At 43.1% G+C, this 17165-nt stretch overlaps 1 protein-coding gene across 3 annotated transcripts in view; it reads left to right on the top strand.

Annotated features, from left to right (window-relative positions):
• GTF2IRD2B (GTF2I repeat domain containing 2B) overlaps positions 1 to 17165 on the top strand; it is a 63082-nt gene that overhangs the window by 23510 nt on the left and 22407 nt on the right. For all 3 annotated transcript variants that reach the window (XM_053554707.1, XM_053554705.1, XM_053554704.1), the window contains exons 4-8: positions 6501 to 6620; positions 9384 to 9567; positions 9739 to 9767; positions 11735 to 11789; positions 12670 to 12713. In XM_053554707.1, coding sequence (XP_053410682.1) covers positions 6501 to 6620; positions 9384 to 9567; positions 9739 to 9767; positions 11735 to 11789; positions 12670 to 12713 — 432 coding nt within the window. The remainder of the gene's footprint in view (positions 1 to 6500; positions 6621 to 9383; positions 9568 to 9738; positions 9768 to 11734; positions 11790 to 12669; positions 12714 to 17165) is intronic.

Raw genomic sequence — 17165 nt, 5'->3', positions numbered from 1 at the left:
CTTTTAGTGCTTCCCAAAGAAAAGGGAAAAAAACTTGTCTAGGGTTTATTGTGTATTCTCCATTAATAACCATTATGCACTTACCCATTTTCTCCCTCACTTTTCCTTTTTTTTTTTTTTACTGAGGTAATTTCAGAGCCTTGAAATGCCAAGGTATGTTGGAAGTGCCCTGTGTAAGTGAGCATATGTGGTCATGCATCCAGAAACTACTCTAAGGCCTGGGGGAGATGGTGCACAACTATGATCCCAGCACTCTGGGAGGTCGAGGCAGGTGGATTGCTTGAGCTCACAAGTTCGAGACCAGCCTGAGCAAGAGCGAGACCCATTTCTAAAAGATAGCTGGGCCTTGTGGCAGGTGCCTGGAGTCCTAGACACTCAGGAGGCTGAGGCAAGAGGATCACTTGAGCCTAATAGTTTGAGGGTGCTGTGAGCTGTGACACCCCAGTACTCTGCCAAGGGTGACAAAAGTTCTGCCTCTCTCCCCACCCCTCCAAAAACTGAGGTGTTCAGACCTACGCCTTTTATGATGGTGATCTCTACTAGGTTATCTGCCAAGTATTATGTATGCCTGGGAACCAAGAAAGGGAAAAAAATTTCCAGAAAGGTTTGTCAGAGGGTATAAGGGCATAAATATATGGAGAGAGAGAGAGAGGTAACTCCAGGGATTGGCAGAAGGGGTGTGTGTGTGTATACTACGGAGCAAATATCTAAGATTATACATGGTGTATATATACATATCCACATATATATGTATGTGTATTGTGTATATAGATGAGTCAGGGGAATTGAATGATAGATTGATTCAGATCAACTTCCAGGATCTCAGCTTCAGGTCTCCACTATCAAGAGGATGGATTCAAAAATAAAGCCTTTTTTTTTTTTTTTTTTTTGAGACAGTCTCACTATGTTGCCCTCTGTAGCATGCCCTAGCGTCACAGCTCACAGCAACCTCAAACTCTTGGGCTTAAGCGAATCTCTTGCCTCGGCCTCCCAAGTAGCTAGACTACAGGCATCTGCCACAATGCCCGGCTATTTTATTGTTATAGTTGTCATTATTGTTTGGCAGGCCCAAGCAGGGTTCGAACCTGCCAGCCTTGGTGTATGTGGCCAGAGCCTTAGCCACTGAGCTACAGGTACCAAGCCAGTGCACAGGTTTTTAACTCTTTGGTTAGGTTTGGTTAGTGTATAGGAATACAACTGATTCTGGTGTTTAATATCCTGCAAGTTTGCTGAATTTATGAGTTTTAATTTTTTTGTGTGTGTAATTTTTTTTTTTTTTTTTGCAGTTTTTGGCCGGGGCTGGGTTTGAACCCGCTACCTCTGGCATATGGGGCTGGCACCCGATTCCTTTGAGCCACAGGCGCTGCCCCTGTGTGTGTAATTTTTAGGGTTTTCCACATATGTGTACGTGACCATATCATCTACAGAGATAATTGTACTTCCTTCTTTCTAGTTTGGATCCTTTTTTCTTTCTTTTTCTTACTAATTGCTCTGGCTAGGATTGTGTTGAATAGAAGTGAGGTGAGTGGGCATCTTTTTTCTTGTTTCAATCTTAGAGGAAAAGCTTTTCATAAATGATCTTTATTGTATTGGGTTAGTTTCCTTCTAAAGTCCTTGTTTGTTGAGTCTTTTTATTCTGAAAGGAAGTGTTGAATCTTGCAGATGCTTTTTTGGCAGCAATTGAGATGATCACATGGTTTTTGTCTCTTATCCTATTAATGTACCATATGACATTGGTTGATTTTCATATATTGAAACATTTTTGCATTGGAGAAATAAATCTCATGTGGTCAGGATGCATATTGGTTTGTTAATATTTTGTTGAAGATTTTCATGTCCTTTACAGAGATATAGGTCTGTAGTTTTATTTTCTTGTAGTATTTCTTTTTTTTTTTTTTTTTTTTTTTGAGACAGAGTCTCAGTATGTCACCCTTGGCAGAGTGTCATGGCGTCACAGCTCACAGCAACCTCAAACCCTTGGACTTAAGCAATTCTCTTTCCTCAGCCTCCCAAGTAGCTAAGACTACAGGCACCCGCCACAACATCCGGCTATTTTTTTGTCACAGTTGTCGTTGTTTAGCTGGCCAGGCTAGGTTTGAACCCACCAGCCTTGGCACATGGGGCTGGCACTGTAACCACTGCGCTATGGGCGTAAAGCCTTTCTTGTAGTATTTTTGTCTGGCTTTGTTGTCAGGAAAATGTTGGATTTCTAGAGTAAATTTAGAAGTGTACCTTCCTCTTTGATTTTTTTGGAAGAGTTTCAGAAGGATTCACTTTAAATTTTATTTAAATGTTTGGTAGAATTCTCTATGGAATCCATCTGGTCCTGGGCTTTTCTTCATTGGGAGGTTTTTGATTAATGATTTACTCTCTTACTTATTATTTGTCTGTTGAGCTTTTCTATTTCTTCATGGTTCAGTCTTGGTGGGTTGCAACCTATTTCTTGTAGGTTGTCCAGCTTCTTGGTATATAATTGTTCATAGTTTTCTCTTATAATCTTTTTTGTTTCTGACACATTAGTTATAATGTTTCCTCTCTCAATTCTGATTTTAGTTACTTGAGCCTTTTTGTATTTTTTCATAATTAATATTTACCCATTCTATTCATAGCCCTTGTGAATTTTTTTTTTTTTTTTGTAGAGACAGAGTCTCACTGTACCGCCCTCGGGTAGAGTGCCGTGGCGTCACACAGCTCACAGCAACCTCTAACTCCTGGGCTTAAGCGATTCTCTTGCCTCAGCCTCCCGAGTAGCTGGGATTACAGGCGCCCGCCACAACGCCCGGCTATTTTTTTGTTGCAGTTTGGCTGGGGCTGGGTTTGAACCCGCCACCCTCAGCATATGGGGCCGGCGCCCTACTCACTGAGCCACAGGCGCCGCCCAGCCCTTGTGAATTTTTTTTTTTTTTTTTTTTGATTTTTGGCCGGGGCTGGGTTTGAACCCGCCACCTCCGGCATATGGGACCGGCACCCTACTTCTTGAGCCACAGGCGCCGCCCCCTTGTGAATTTTTTAATGGACTTATATAGCATTTGTTTTAAGTTCGTTGTTGTTTTTCTTTTTGAGACAGAGTCTCACTTTGTTGCCCTGGATAGAGTGCTGTGGTGTCACACACACCTCACGGCAACCTTAAACTCTTGGGCTTAAGCCATTCTCTTGCCTCAGCCTCCCGAGTAGCTGGGACTACAGGCGCCCACCACAACACTCGGCTATTTTTTAGAGAAGAGATCTCGCTCTGGCTCAGGCTGGTCCCAAACTTGTGAACTCAGGCAATCAACTGGTCTTGGCCTCCTACACTGCTAGGAATACAGGCATGAGCTACCTCGCTTGGCCTGTTCTAATTTTTATGTGCTAATTTCTTTTAATCTCAAGATTACTGAGTAATATGTGATAATTTTAACATCTGAGTCTGCTTGTGTAGACTTTATTTTTTCTAAGACCAAGTTTCACTGTGTCACCCAGCTGGAATACAGTGGCTATTCACAGGTACACTACAGCCTCAAAACCCTAGGCTCAAAGGATCCTTGTACCTCAGTCTCCTTAGTAGCTAGGACTGTATGTGCCACCACTCCCAGCTCTAGAATTTTTTCTCTTGATCATGGGTTACATTTTCCTACTTTTTCACATTTCTGTGAGTTTTGTGTTTTATACCAAGCATTGTGTGTGATCTATGCATGAGCTGTTGTAAAAATCTGCTAAATAATGTGATTTGTTCTAGCAGGCAGTTAAGTTATTGGCTGGTCACCTTGACCTGGGCTGTTTGTTTTGATTTGCCCTTTGTTCTAGGGCATCACTCTTAGTCTTGGAATGTGGCCCTAACTCCTAATGCGTGCCCCATCTTGGGTTTCACAGGGGGGTTAACATGTTTCTCTAACTTGGCAGGACTTAAATTCTAAACTCCGTCATCCCAGCACCACACAAATGTTTCCATCTTTGCTCCTTAGCTTCCACATGTTGCTTTTCCTTAGAATCTCAGCCTGTGCTTGGGCAGTGTGGGGGCCAGTCAGGAATTTGGGGGACATCTGTACGAAATGTTGAGGCTTCCACCTCTATGACTTGCTACTTTCCAGGGTATATTTCCCTCCTCAATTTCTAGTCACTATGACAGTCCTGATCTACAACATGGATTTCACCATTCCACTAAAACTGCTGCTCTTGAGTCGAGTTCTATTTCCATGGGTGCTAAAGGAACTAAGTAATTTCCCCACAGGGAAAAAGCCAGTTAAATGTAAGTGTCACCCAGAATTGCACATCCCTTCCTTCAAGGATAGCATTCCTTGCCGGGCTTGGTGGCTCATGCCTGTAATCCCCGCACTCTGGGAGGCCAAGGCAGGTGGATCTCTTGAGCTGAGGAGTTCAAGACCAGCCTGAGCCAGAGCAAGACTCCATCTCTAAAAAACTAACTGGGGCTCAGCGCCATAGCACAGTGGTTACAGCGCCAACCACATACACTGAGGCTGGTGAGTTTGAACCCGGCCCACGCCAGGTAAACTACAATGACAACTGCAACAACAAAAGATTATAGCTGGATGTTGTGGTAAGTGTCTATAGTCCCAGCTACTTGGGAGGCTGAGGCAAGAGAATCGCTTAAGCCCAAGAGTTTGAGGTTGCTGTGAGCTATGGCACCATGGCACTCTACTGAGGGTGACAAAGTGAGACTGTGTCTCAAAAAAGAAAAATAAATAAAATAAAAATAAAAAATAAAATAATACTGAGTAGATAGGGATTGACAATCTTTTTCTGTAATGGGGAAGATAGTTAATTATTTAATTTTGGTGCCAATCACAATCTCTGTCATAGCTACCGAACTTGCTCTTTCAGTACAAAAGCAGCCATAGGCAATATGTAAATGAACAGACCTGGTCAAGAAAACTTTATTTGTGGATACTGAAATTTGAATTTCATATGTCATGAAATGATCTTCATTTGCATATTTTTTAACTGTTTCAAATTGTAAAAACCATTCAGCAGTCATACCAAAACAGGCAGTCCCTTAGACTGTAGTTTACTGACCCCAGCAAAGCATGTGGGCAGTTTAATCAGTTCCTTGTTTACCTCTCACTTTACCTGGAAGCCAAAATTGTTTGAATGGCCAAACACACTTAGGGTTTCATCTGCTTCATTCTTTCAGCCTAATTTACTGAAATGTAAACATCCACAAGAATTGCTTTGCAGAATTGTATACGTAAAACTAAATATTATGAACTTAATGGATGACTGAGGGTTTTTAGGTATAATTTTCTCCACACAATTTTTGCCTCATGTTTGACTTTAAAACATAACTCTGTTGTATGGGCCTCTCTTGCTCAAGAAATTCCTGAGAGATGGTTTTCAGTGTGACTGTTACCAATTTATTGCCTCTCTGCTCCAAGGTCAACCTTCTTTGCCCTGCTTTGTAATATTGGAGCTGGACCCTGTAAACATATCTCCTGTGGTAGCTGGCACAGTATTCCCCTTGGTTGGAAGAGGCCTGGGCAGAGGGGTATACTGGAGGAGGAAGGAACTTTTTCCAGTGGGCTCTGGCCTGCAGGTGATGACCAGCACCACTTGGGGTACCCGGTGGTGCTCATTCCATTGAGTTTCTGGGGCACTCCTACCACACACAGCTTCCCAGTTATTTTCACTGGTACACAGCCAGCTTCCCAGCAAGTCTTAGGGAAGTTTCAGAAAATTCCACGAGGAAGCTTCACAGTAAATTTCAGTGGCACTATACCCGCAGGCTATTGCCCAGTGAATTCCACTGGCACTCCCAAGAGCAACTTTCCAGCAAACCCTTTTGGCAACACCTTGCCGGTAGCTTCCAGAGGGTTCTACCAGCACCCTAGAGCACGTCTTCCCTATAACACCCAGCAGATCTTGCAGGCACTCACTGATCAACTTGCAGGTGATTTCCACTGGCACCCTCAGAAAGCAGGTCCCTTCTTGCCAGCCAGCACTTGAGACACCTCAGCAGTCTTTCCTGCCTCCATGGGGCCTTGGCCATGTCATCTCTGGGCCTCAGCACCAGAGTCGAGACTGCTCCCCCAACCTGCTGCGTATATACTCTGTAGAGTTCTCCTTACCTCTTAGTGAGTTAATTCCATGTCACGAGTTGATGATTCTTTGATAAAACTTTCCCTGTTCCAATTTCTGTGTGGTTTCTGTTTCCTGACTAGTTCCTGATTCAAATAATCTTCAAAATTTCTGGAGCAGCATTTGCTTGGAGACTGGGTTCAGTAGATGATTTTTTTACACAATTATTGTTGCTTCTCAACTATACAGCAAATAAAATTTCTGTTATAAATATAATTTCCTTTATACTACCCACCTTTTCTTCATATGTTGAATTTGGAATAGTTCTTTATCCTTTCATCATAAATAACCCTGTTCTTTTTTTTTAATTGAAAGATCTTGTTTTTTATCTATTTCTTCTTCCCCCTTTTCCTTTCAATACCAGAAACACAGTAAGGCAGTGTATGGCACAATGCTTAGATACTAACCCAGTGCCCATCATGCATTTGCAGGCGTCGCCGAGGGCCCATGTGAGATGAAACCTCCCTGCCCTGTGAACAGGATGCAGGTCCACTCGGGAGAAGCAGAAATACTCAGGAGGGCCGTCGAGGACTATTTTTGCTCTTGTTACGGTAACGTTCACTTTAAGCATGAATTCTCTAGCAGGAGTGTCCAGCTTTTTTTTTCTGAAGCACATTGGATGAAGAATTGTCATCTTGGGCCACGCCATAAATACACAAACACTTGAGCCAAAAAGAGGTCTGTGCAGAGTTTTTGAAATATCCGACACCACAGATAAGCAAAACAGGCCTCAAATAATCCACATGTGGCCAGCAAGCCATGGGTTGGATACCCCTACAAGGGTTCACTGAGGAAATGGGACAGTGTCATGGATAGTTGTACTGGTGTGACTACTTGAAAGTTTTGAACATTTTAAAATTGACATTCTCACCAGGTGTGGTGGCTCATGCCTATAATCCTAGCACTCTGGGAGGCCAAGGTGGGTGGCTCTTCTGAGCTCATGAGTTCGAGACCAGCTTGAGCCAGAGCAAGACTTTGTCTCTAAAAATAGGGGGGCGTTGTGGTGGGCCCCTGTAGTCCTAGGTACTCGGGAGGCTGAAGCAAGAGAATCACTTGAGCCCAAGAATTTGAGGTTGCTGTAAGCTGTTATGCCATGGCACTCTACCAAGGGTGACAAAATGAAACTCCCTTTCAAAAAAAAAAAAATAGATAGATAAATAAATAAATAAAATAAAAAACAAAACCCACATTCTCATCTAGCAAAGAGTCAGTTCTTTTTTTTTATTTATTTTTTTAGACAGAGTCTTACTTTATTGCCCTCGGTAGAGTGCTGTGGCATCACAGCTCACAGCAACCTCCAGCTCTTGGGCTTAGGCGATTCTCTTATCTCAGTCTCCCAAGTAGCTGGGACTACAGGTGCCTGCCACAACGCCTGGCTATTTTTTTTGTTGTTGTTGCAGTTTGGCCGGGGCTGGGTTCAAACCTGCCACCCTCTGTATTTGGGGCCGGCGCCCTACTCACTGAGCCAAAGTCAGTTCTTGGCTCCCATAGCACAGTGGTTATGGTGCTAGCCATATACACCAAAGGTGATGGGTTGGAACCCAGCCTGGGCCAACTAACCAACAATGACAACTGCAACAAAAAATAGCTGGCAGGCAAAAAAAAAATAGCTGGCAGGCACCTGTAGTCCCAGCTACTTGGGAGGCTGAGGCAAGAGAATCTCTTGAGCCCAAAAGTTTGAGGTTGCTGTGAGCTGTGATGCTACGGTACTCTATTGAGGGCGACATAGTTAGACTCTATCTCAAAAAAAAAAAAACAATAAAGAGTCAGTTCTTAATTACCTTAATTACTTATAAGTGTCCTTAAGATGATGATTTGGATCTCAATGTGCTGAGCCATTGGAATCTCCATGTTGATCAGTCTTCATTCCTTGATCTTACTTTAGGGCCCCCACACTGAGGCACACACAGTACAGCTGGTCAAGACAGTCAGTGGTAGCTTCGGGATTCCTCCACCCCTCAGCTGTCTTTCCACCTACTCATGCCTTTCCACAGGCATGAAGAGAGATGTAAAAATATGCCGGTGGCGCCCAAAGATCACTCAGCAAGGGTGCTGGCCACATACTCGTTAGGGTGGCGGGTTCGAACCCAGTCTGCTAAGCAACAATGACAACTGCAACTAAAAAAAAGAAAAATAGCTGGGCGTTGTGGCGGGCGCCTGTAGTCCCAGCTACTTGGGAGGCTGAAGCAAGAGAATCACTTAAGCCCAAGAGTTTGAGGTTACTGTGAGCTGTGACGTCACAGCATTCTACCCAGGGTGACAGTGTGAGACTCTGTCTCAGAAAAGAAAAAAAAAAAAAAAATATATATATATATATATATATACCTACACAGTGTTTTAAAAAGCTACATAACCAAAACTGTTTCAGTGTTAATACTTCATTGCAACACAGGGAGCACCCTTTCTTTCTTAGCTTCAGGAATTTCTGTGACCTCAGGTCCTTGTGAGCATTTGACTTTGGGGACCTCCAGCAGAGGGCATTTTGGGGTCTGAGTTACACTTCCTTCATGAGAAATGGGGCTTTAGTGTCTTGGGCTTTCCAGCCAGTGCAGAAAACTGACACAGCTCCAGATGGTGACTTGGGGCCATGCTGAGGTTGTAACTTTTGGCACGTTGGCTTGGCTTAGGTGGTTTGACATAGTGTCAGTTCAGCTTTGGGTGAGGGGCTCTCATCCTCTTTTGGTACCAGCTTAGGTGACCAAGGGGTGCTCCCTGCAGCCCTGGGGGATGCCAGCATAAGTATTCCAAATTGTGCAACCTGCAAGGAAATAGAGAAAAAGACCTCTTATTTTCTCTTGTGTGAGTAAAACATTGTAGACATTTTTTATTTTGGCCCTTTGGTTGGGAATTACATTAACTCAGGACATAGATAAGGAGGATAACTTCTAAACCAAATGTCACCTCCTATATTTGTTTATCACATTAAATAAAACTGATGGAGTCTCATGCTTATACTGTCTAAAGATGTTTTGGAGCCAGGTACCCTGGCTCTTGCCTATAATTCAGCATTCAGGGATGGCAAGGCAAGAGGATCACTTGAGGCCAGGAGTTTGTGACCAGCCTGGGCAATGTAGTGAGATCCTATCTCTAAAAAAAGAAAAAAAATTAGTTGGGCATGGTGACACATTTCTTCAGTCCCAGTTACTCAGGAGGCTGAGGCAGGAAGATCACTTGAGTCCAGGAGTTCAAGGCTGTAGTGAGCAATGGTCGTGCCACTGAACTCCAGCCTGGGCAACGAAGCTTGTCTCAAAGCAAAAACAAAACAGTACAAACCCAAAAAATATTAATAGAAGATGTTCTGTCATTTCTCTTAGGTAAAGCCTTAGGGAGCACAGCAATGGTACCTGTTCCCTATGAGCAGATGCTACAAGACCAGGCAGCTGTGGTAGTGCAGGGGCTTCCGGAAGGAGTTGCCTTTCAACACCCTGGGAATTATGACCTCGTAACCCTGAAGTGGATTCTGGAGAACAAAGCAAGGATTTCATTCATCATAAACAGGTAAAATGCTCTGCCCCCTCATAATGTTAGTTCATTTAAAGATAAAATGACAGCCCAGTTTTAAGTGATTTGTTAATTATGTCCTATCACTTTCAAAAGTTGATTTTTCAGATGTGTAGTACTGTTTTTCTTGTGTGTTTCTATTGGGTAATGGTATTGGTTTTCTTGCAGACCTTTCCTGTGTCCAGAGAGTCAGCTGGGTAAGTGACAGCTTCTCAGGCTTGGTGGCTACCCCAAGCTGCCAGACCACTTCTGCTTCCTTCATCAAAATGCACACTCTGGCACATTCTCTGGTTTCTCCACATTGAAGAGATATTTCAGGGGAGAGGGTCAGATGTTTGTAGGAGATTTGTGGCTTAGGGACCATGGAGGGCAGGATGACCTCTCCTGTCCTCGTGCATAGGAGTGTGTGAATGCTAGGAGTCACTAGTCACAAGCAAGGCTTTGTTGGGGTTATGAGTAGATCTAGGATGTGTTTCCACACTTGTATCTCACTGGAAATGATTCTATCCATCAGAAAGCTGGGGTGTCCCATACTGCACTCGGAATGGCTGGAGGATGTCCCCGAAAGTCATGGAAAAGGGTTAGAATTGTTCAATTGGAAGCACTGGCCCTCAAAATAAGCAGAGTCTCAGCAGATTGGGAAGCTGCTCCCTGTGAACAGGTGGAAGCTCTGTGCGAGGGTATTTGGGACCACGTTGGGAACCCAGAATCCCTGCCCAACTTCCTTGACTCAGGATGATTGAAGGACCTCCCCCAGTAAGAGTAACTTTACCAGGAGCACTTAGAGATTGCCTATGCCCACCTCTTATTTTCTCAGATATTTATGTTGGAACATAGTTGGGAGCCTCAGCCTGTTGCTGTTCATGAAAGATCAGGTATAAAGAAGCTGTCTTGCTGAGACTGCGTAGGTAATGAGATGGCCACAGTGGGGGTCATGCAGTTCACAAGGCACCTGCTGGGTACTGGGGGTGGTGTGACATGCCTGGGTTCTTCTGAGCCATAGACTAATCAGAGTAAAGTCTGTTCTTAGAGCAATGGTGAGTTTTTGTAGTCCTCTCGCTCATGTTAAAGGAGGGCAAGTGGAGGGGAGGATGGCAGGTGATCATGTGATTGTCATCCCAGATGACCTGTGTCATCTTATAGAATAACAATAATACAAGCATCCCCCCTTATACCTGGCTACTTTCCAAGTCTCCCCAGATAATACCAAACCCTGTGTTTTTTCCTACACATACATACCTGTAATAAAGTTTTAATTTATTAATTAGACATATAAGACATTAACAATAACTAATAATGGAGCAATAATTATAACACTATACTATAATAAAAATTATATTTTCTGTCCATAAGTCAAGAACTTTTTACCTTTTTACTTAAAGGAAACACTTTACAGCTCTCTTTGGCATACCTGAATTGCCACCAGAACTTCCCTTGCACCTTGGGGTCATTATGAAGTCAAATAAAGGTGACCTGAACAGTGGCGCTGCGATCTCCAACAGTCGGTTTATAAGCCAGGCAACTCTTAAGTGACTCACAGGAGAGTAGCACAGACAGCACTGGAGACACTGGACAAAGGCACAATTCATGGCCCCAGCCGAGCACAGCAGGCAGAGCCGAGTTTCCATCACACTACTCAGAACAGCATTGAATTTAAGACTTACGAATTGTTTATTTCTGGAATTTGCCATTTAATATTTTCAGACCTTGGTTGACCTCAGGAAGTGAACCAAGGAAAGTGAAGCCGAGGAGGAGGAGGGACTACTGTAATATAGATGACACTTACTTAGTGCTCACGGTGCCAGGCACTGTTATGACTGTGCTTGTCTTTACAATCCTGCAAACCGCCACCTTCATGAGGAAAGGGAGGCAGAGGGAGGTCAGTGGCTTGTTCAGGGCTGCCCAGCTGGCACAGTGAGGCTGTGCCACACACCTTTACTTCAGCCCAGAAGCCCCTCACCAGTCACACCTTCATCCTTCCCCTGAAGATGCCCCAGGACACAGGCTGCTTTGAGTTGGTGTCTGCCCTACTCTTATTCCATGATCACCTCCACCTGGGAGTTCTGTTTTGTCTGTATTTACTTTCAATTTAAATGCCTTTGAACGTGCATCATATTTCAAGGTGCTAAAGGGGGCTAGTATTTGTCTTTTTATTCCTGTGCAGGTGGTCATGTGATGGAAAAAGACACTGAGAGATCAGTAATGTCACCAAGTGAAAGGTAAAGGATAAAAAATAAAATCCACATCCAACCACAAAGTGTTTTTAGACTGTTTAAAGGCTTTCCTAGGCTGGCACAGTGGCTCACACCTGTAATCCTAGCACTCTGGGGGGCCGAGGTGGGTAGATTGCTTGAGCTCACAGGTTCGAGACCAGCCTGAGCAAAAATTGAGACCCCCCCATCTCTACAAAAAATAGAAAAACTGAGGCAAGAGGATCGCTAGAGTCCAAGAGTTGGAGGTTGCTGTGAGCTATCATGCCAGAGCTCTCTACCCACGGCTACAGCTTGAAACTCTGTCTAAAAAAAAAGGTTTTCCTGTAACATTTGAAATATAATATGAAGGGTTAATATCCTACTCTTCCTTACTTTGTTCTAATATTCTTTATCCAAAAGGATGTTTAGAATTATAAGACTATTTTCAGTTGATACCTTTAATTTTATAATAAATTATTAAGAATACTAATGTTGGGCGGCGCCTGTGGCTCAGTCAGTAAGGCGCCGGCCCCATATACCGAGGGTGGTGGGTTCAAACCCGGCCCCGGCTGAACTGCAAACCAAAAAATAGCTGGGCGTTGTGGTGGGCGCCTGTAATCCCAGCTACTCGGGAGGCTGAGGCAAGAGAATCGCTTCAGCCCAGGAGTTGGAGGTTGCTGTGAGCTGTGTGTGATGCCATGGCACTCTACTGAGGGCGATAAAGTGAGACTCTGTCTCTACAAAAAAAAAAAAAAAAGAATACTAATGTTAGAGTTGAGGAAATTTTGCATCAATTGCTGGGGGCGGGGATTTGAGGGCCTGGAAATGGGGCATTTGAATTCAGCCCAAGAGCTGGTGGTCAGTCCTCACTCTGCCCATCTTGACTAGGGTCCCCTTTTCCTTGCAGCTGTGGCCCCACCAATGTGAAAACTGAACCCATGGAAGATTCTGGTAAGTACCCTGATGCTTTTATAATCAAATATTTAGCAGGTTATCACTGGACTCTTCTTTTGTTTTACCAAAAAAAAAAAAAAAAAAAAAATGAGGACCAAGGCACTAATTAACTTCAACTGCAGCCTTATTTGCAGAAGAATCATATTTTACTCAAAGATCTAGAACAGATAGCCTTCTAATTCAGTATTAGGTACTAAGATGTTATTAAGTAGATGTATTTGCAAACAAAATATTATTTTAATTACATTTAGAACCTGATTCTGAAGTGAGTAAAAAGTTTTAAATACAAATTTGGAATTCTAACTTGACTTAAAAATAGAGTGTTTTCATTTTCAGACATATTTTACTGCTTCCTGTACTCTTCTGACATTTCTAAATGTTTTACAATACAGGTGTGTTATAACAATGTATAGTAGGAAAAAAAAAATCCCTCTTTGATGGATGAGAGTAGGTAACCCTTCCCTGCTTCTTCCCCACTCCTCATAAAAAGAAAATCAACATTGGCCAGGCGCAGTGGCTCATGCCTATAATCCTAGCACACGGGGAGGCTGAGGCAGGAGGATTGCTTGAGCTCAGGAGTTCAAGACCAGTCTGAGTAAGAGCAAGACCCTGCCTGGCTAAAAATAGAAAAAATTAGCCCAGCGTTGTTGCAAGTGCCTATAGTCCCAGCTACTCGGGAGGCTGAGCAAGAGCTTGAGCCCAGGAGTTGGAGGTTGCAGAGAGCTAGACTGGGGCAACAGAGTGAGAATGTTTCAAAATATATATATGTGTGTGTGTATATATATAGATATATACACATACACAGATAAACTAGGTGTTGTAGTGGGCATCTGTAGTCCCAGCCACTTGGGAGGCTGAGGCAAAAGAGATCGCTTGAATGATCCCAGGAGCTTGAGGTTCCTGTGAGCTGTGATGATGCCAGGGCACCTCTACCCTATCACCAAAAAAAAAAAAAAAAAAAAAAAAAAAAGAAAATGGGCATTAATTAGAGAAAAAAAGTTACAAGGTTAAGAACAGAGAAAGATGGGAAAATACTGAAAGCATTAAAGGAGGAAAGGTTAGAAAACAAATATATAAAAGCAAAACTTAAAAAAATAAAAATGAACCCAAACTGGCTATAAGAGAGTAAAACTAAAATTTTATAATGCTCAGAAAAGCAGTCAAGAAATATGAAACAGACGGTGCACAATGTAATTAAAATTTAATTAGAATGATCCCAAAGAAAAACAATGTTCTGTATTAAGAAGAAAATATATAGAAAAAGGGACTTAAGCACGAGTAAACTGAAGTCAGAACGTCAGCATCCCCAGTGGTGGGTTTTTCTCAGCACTTCCAAGATCCCTGGGAAGTAGGCCTAGAACACAGGTGGACCTGCCTCCATGGCCTGACTTCTCTTTTGTCACATTCAGGTAAACATGTTTAGTAGAAGCTCTATCTTAAAATATGAGTAGCAGGCATAGTGGCTTAATCCCAGCCTATTAGGAGCCAATGGAGGACCAGGAGTTCAAGACCTACCTGGGCAACATAGTGAGACCTCAACTCTACAAAAAATAAAAGTAAAAATTAGCTAGATGTGGTGGCACGCACTGTAGGCCCAGCTGCTCTGGAGGCTGAGGCAGGAGGATCACTTAAGTTCAGGAGTTTGAAATTAAAGTGAGCTGTATTCACACCACTCACTCCAGCCTTGGCAACAGAGTGAGACCCTGTCTCCAAAGACAAAAACAAAAAAAAGAAAGTCTGAAAAAAATGATGCCTGTCCACTTTAGTGGTTCCAGGTAAAAGGAATACAAGTTGATGGAAAGAAATGTGCCAAGTTCTGTTCAGCTCAGTGGAATTTAGCTGTAGAGTTTTAATCTCATTTACCGCATGACAGGCCTTAAACTCTTGTCCATTTAATTTCAGCCTTGGATGCCCTTCCAATCTCAAATATGTTCTGCCTGTGTCTTGGATGGTCACAGAGAATTTAAAACCCCTGAGGTGCGGGCTCCTCTTAGAAACTGAGAAGACCCTCAAGGAGTAGGGCACCGGTCCCATATGCCGGAGGTGGCCGGTTCAAACCCAGCCCCGGCCAAAAATCACAAAAAAAAAAAAGAAACTGAGAAGACCGATGGGGTGAGCACGAGAGGTTGTAGTTCTCTGGAGGCCTGTCACAAATTCCCCCCTCCACGCCTCCCTGGGCTCCCAGCTGTTGGCCTGAATGAGTTAAAATAGCCCTCAGTTTTTGTGGCCTCTCTTTGAAGATGTGGTTCAGTTTGAACAAAAATATGTTTCCTATTAATATAACTTTCCACTGTGCATTTCACGATGCGGTATGAATCGCTTGTGGCTGCCGCACGCTCCTGAGAGCTGGCCACCAGTCAGCTTTACTTCTTGTGATGTTTGTGTAGCACTTGCTACACAAAACAGATTTCACTGGCTTTGAATTTTTATCTTGCTCTCTTTTTCTCTCTCTCTTATCTCATTTTGAAGAAAGGCTGAAGTAAATCTGTTTTCATTCATTAGCATTTCAAGCACGTTCTGTGACTGTCAAAGCTGGTTCAAATTGCCTGGATTAGAAAGGAATTTTTCTTGCCAGCAGAGCTAGAGAACACATGTTTATCAGATGTATCTGTTAGTGGACTTGGTGGCTAATCAACCTAGAACTTGTACCTTTAATTAAAATGTATTATAAAATATTGCAAACATTGTACATGTTTGAAATGAAAATGAATTCAGACTAGTATGAAGGGGAGGAAAGAAATAGCTTTCTTTCTCATTGCTAGGATCATGGCAGCCATAGCAAAAGACAGATAAACAAGAGAAAAGCATACAAATGAATTTAATATGTTTTACATGACACAGGAACCTTCAGAAATGAAGACCCAAAGGAACAGGGAAACCTGTGTATTTGGGGACTTAGGTTTGAAGAGTGGATAGTCGTATAGAAGTACAGTTGGACAGGGGAGTCTGATCTCATGGGAATAGTCTGGGGGGCATTATCAAGGCCTTTTTGTTCAGATCCTCTCTTCTGGATGTAGGGAGGGCACCTCTGGATTGAGAGTTTTATGATGTGCTTCAGGGGAGAAGGGTGAGAGGGAGGTGAAAGACACCTTGCTGCTTCTGTTTTCTCCAAAGCCAAGGGGCCATATTTTGGGGTAGTATGTCCTAAACCCCATCGAATGATACGAAGTAATATATAAACCCATCTTCACCCTTCCACTCTCCCCTCTCAAAAACTCCATTCCCCCCACCTCCATACACCTCAAATTCCATTCTAGTGGTAACAACTTCTAACCCTTCTCTGAAAATTCTTTCAGATCACTTACAAAAACATAAATAACTTACTTTTCTTTTATGCATAAATAGGCCTTGATTTGTGTTAATCTTTCTATCACGTTGCCTTTTTGCCCCATTTCTGGGCAGTTTCCTCAACTTAATCTTCTATTTCAAAAATAATGGCCATCAACCATGTCCATTCTGTTCCTCAGTTTTCTACCTAATTTTTCTTGTTGATAATCACATTTTTCTAAATATCCAAATTTACTATCCTTCTACCAACAGAGTTGTTAAAGGTTTTCAGTAGATCCCTCTTTCGAATTAATGCTAAACTGTGAATCCTAAGCTGTGATACAGTTTTTGCTTTTGCTGTTGTTAACATTTATGGTTAAATTATATGTATATTCTAGTATCAGTTATCTATTGCTGTATTAAAAAGTACCCCAAAATGTAGGGGCTTCAGCAGTGATTTAGTCACAGTTATGTGTATTGACCGGGCCCACTCAGCAAGAGCTGGATGGTCATGGATCTGGGACCTTAGCTGAGACAGGGGGGCCTCTCTCCTCATGGCCTCACATCCTATAGGAGATACCCAGGCTTGTTCTCATAGAGAGAAGGTTCCAGAAGCAGTAGGCGCAGATGCTTAAGAACTTTTCCAGCCCCTGCTTTTGAACCCATTAGCTGATATCCCATTGGCCAAAGCAAGTCACACGGCCAGGCCCAGATTCAAAGAGCAGAACGAGAGGCTAGGTAAGAGGCTAGATGAGAGGCTAGGAAGTTGCACTGCAGTGGGGCATTCATCCAGGATGGGAGAAACCTGGGGCTGATTTTCACAACTACCACACATTTCTCTGATAGAGGCTCTTGGTCTTTTGTTTTTTTTGCAATTTTTGGCCGGGGCCAGTTTTGAACCGGCCACCTCCCCCATATATGGGGCCAGCGCCCTACTCCTTTGATCCACAGGCACTGCTGTAGAGGCTCTTGGTTTTACCAATGTAGAAGAGTTTTGAAATATGTCCCATTGTAATGGGTAAATTAAGATGCTAAGTCCAGATTCAGGTCCCCCTCCAGGAGAATATTTATGGACTTTCCTGTAAATGCGTGTGTGTATTCAGCCATCTTGAAAAGGAAGATTTCCCAAAACTGGGCCTGGATCTGGAAACTGAGCTCTCCCTCCGTTCCTTCCTCTTCCTC

The sequence above is a fragment of the Nycticebus coucang genome, chromosome 12, assembly GCF_027406575.1.
Source record: "Nycticebus coucang isolate mNycCou1 chromosome 12, mNycCou1.pri, whole genome shotgun sequence".
In the NCBI taxonomy this organism is placed as follows: domain Eukaryota; kingdom Metazoa; phylum Chordata; class Mammalia; order Primates; family Lorisidae; genus Nycticebus; species Nycticebus coucang.
The sequence above is the reverse complement of the archived record's forward strand: the minus strand, read 5'-3'. Positions and strand labels throughout refer to the sequence as shown.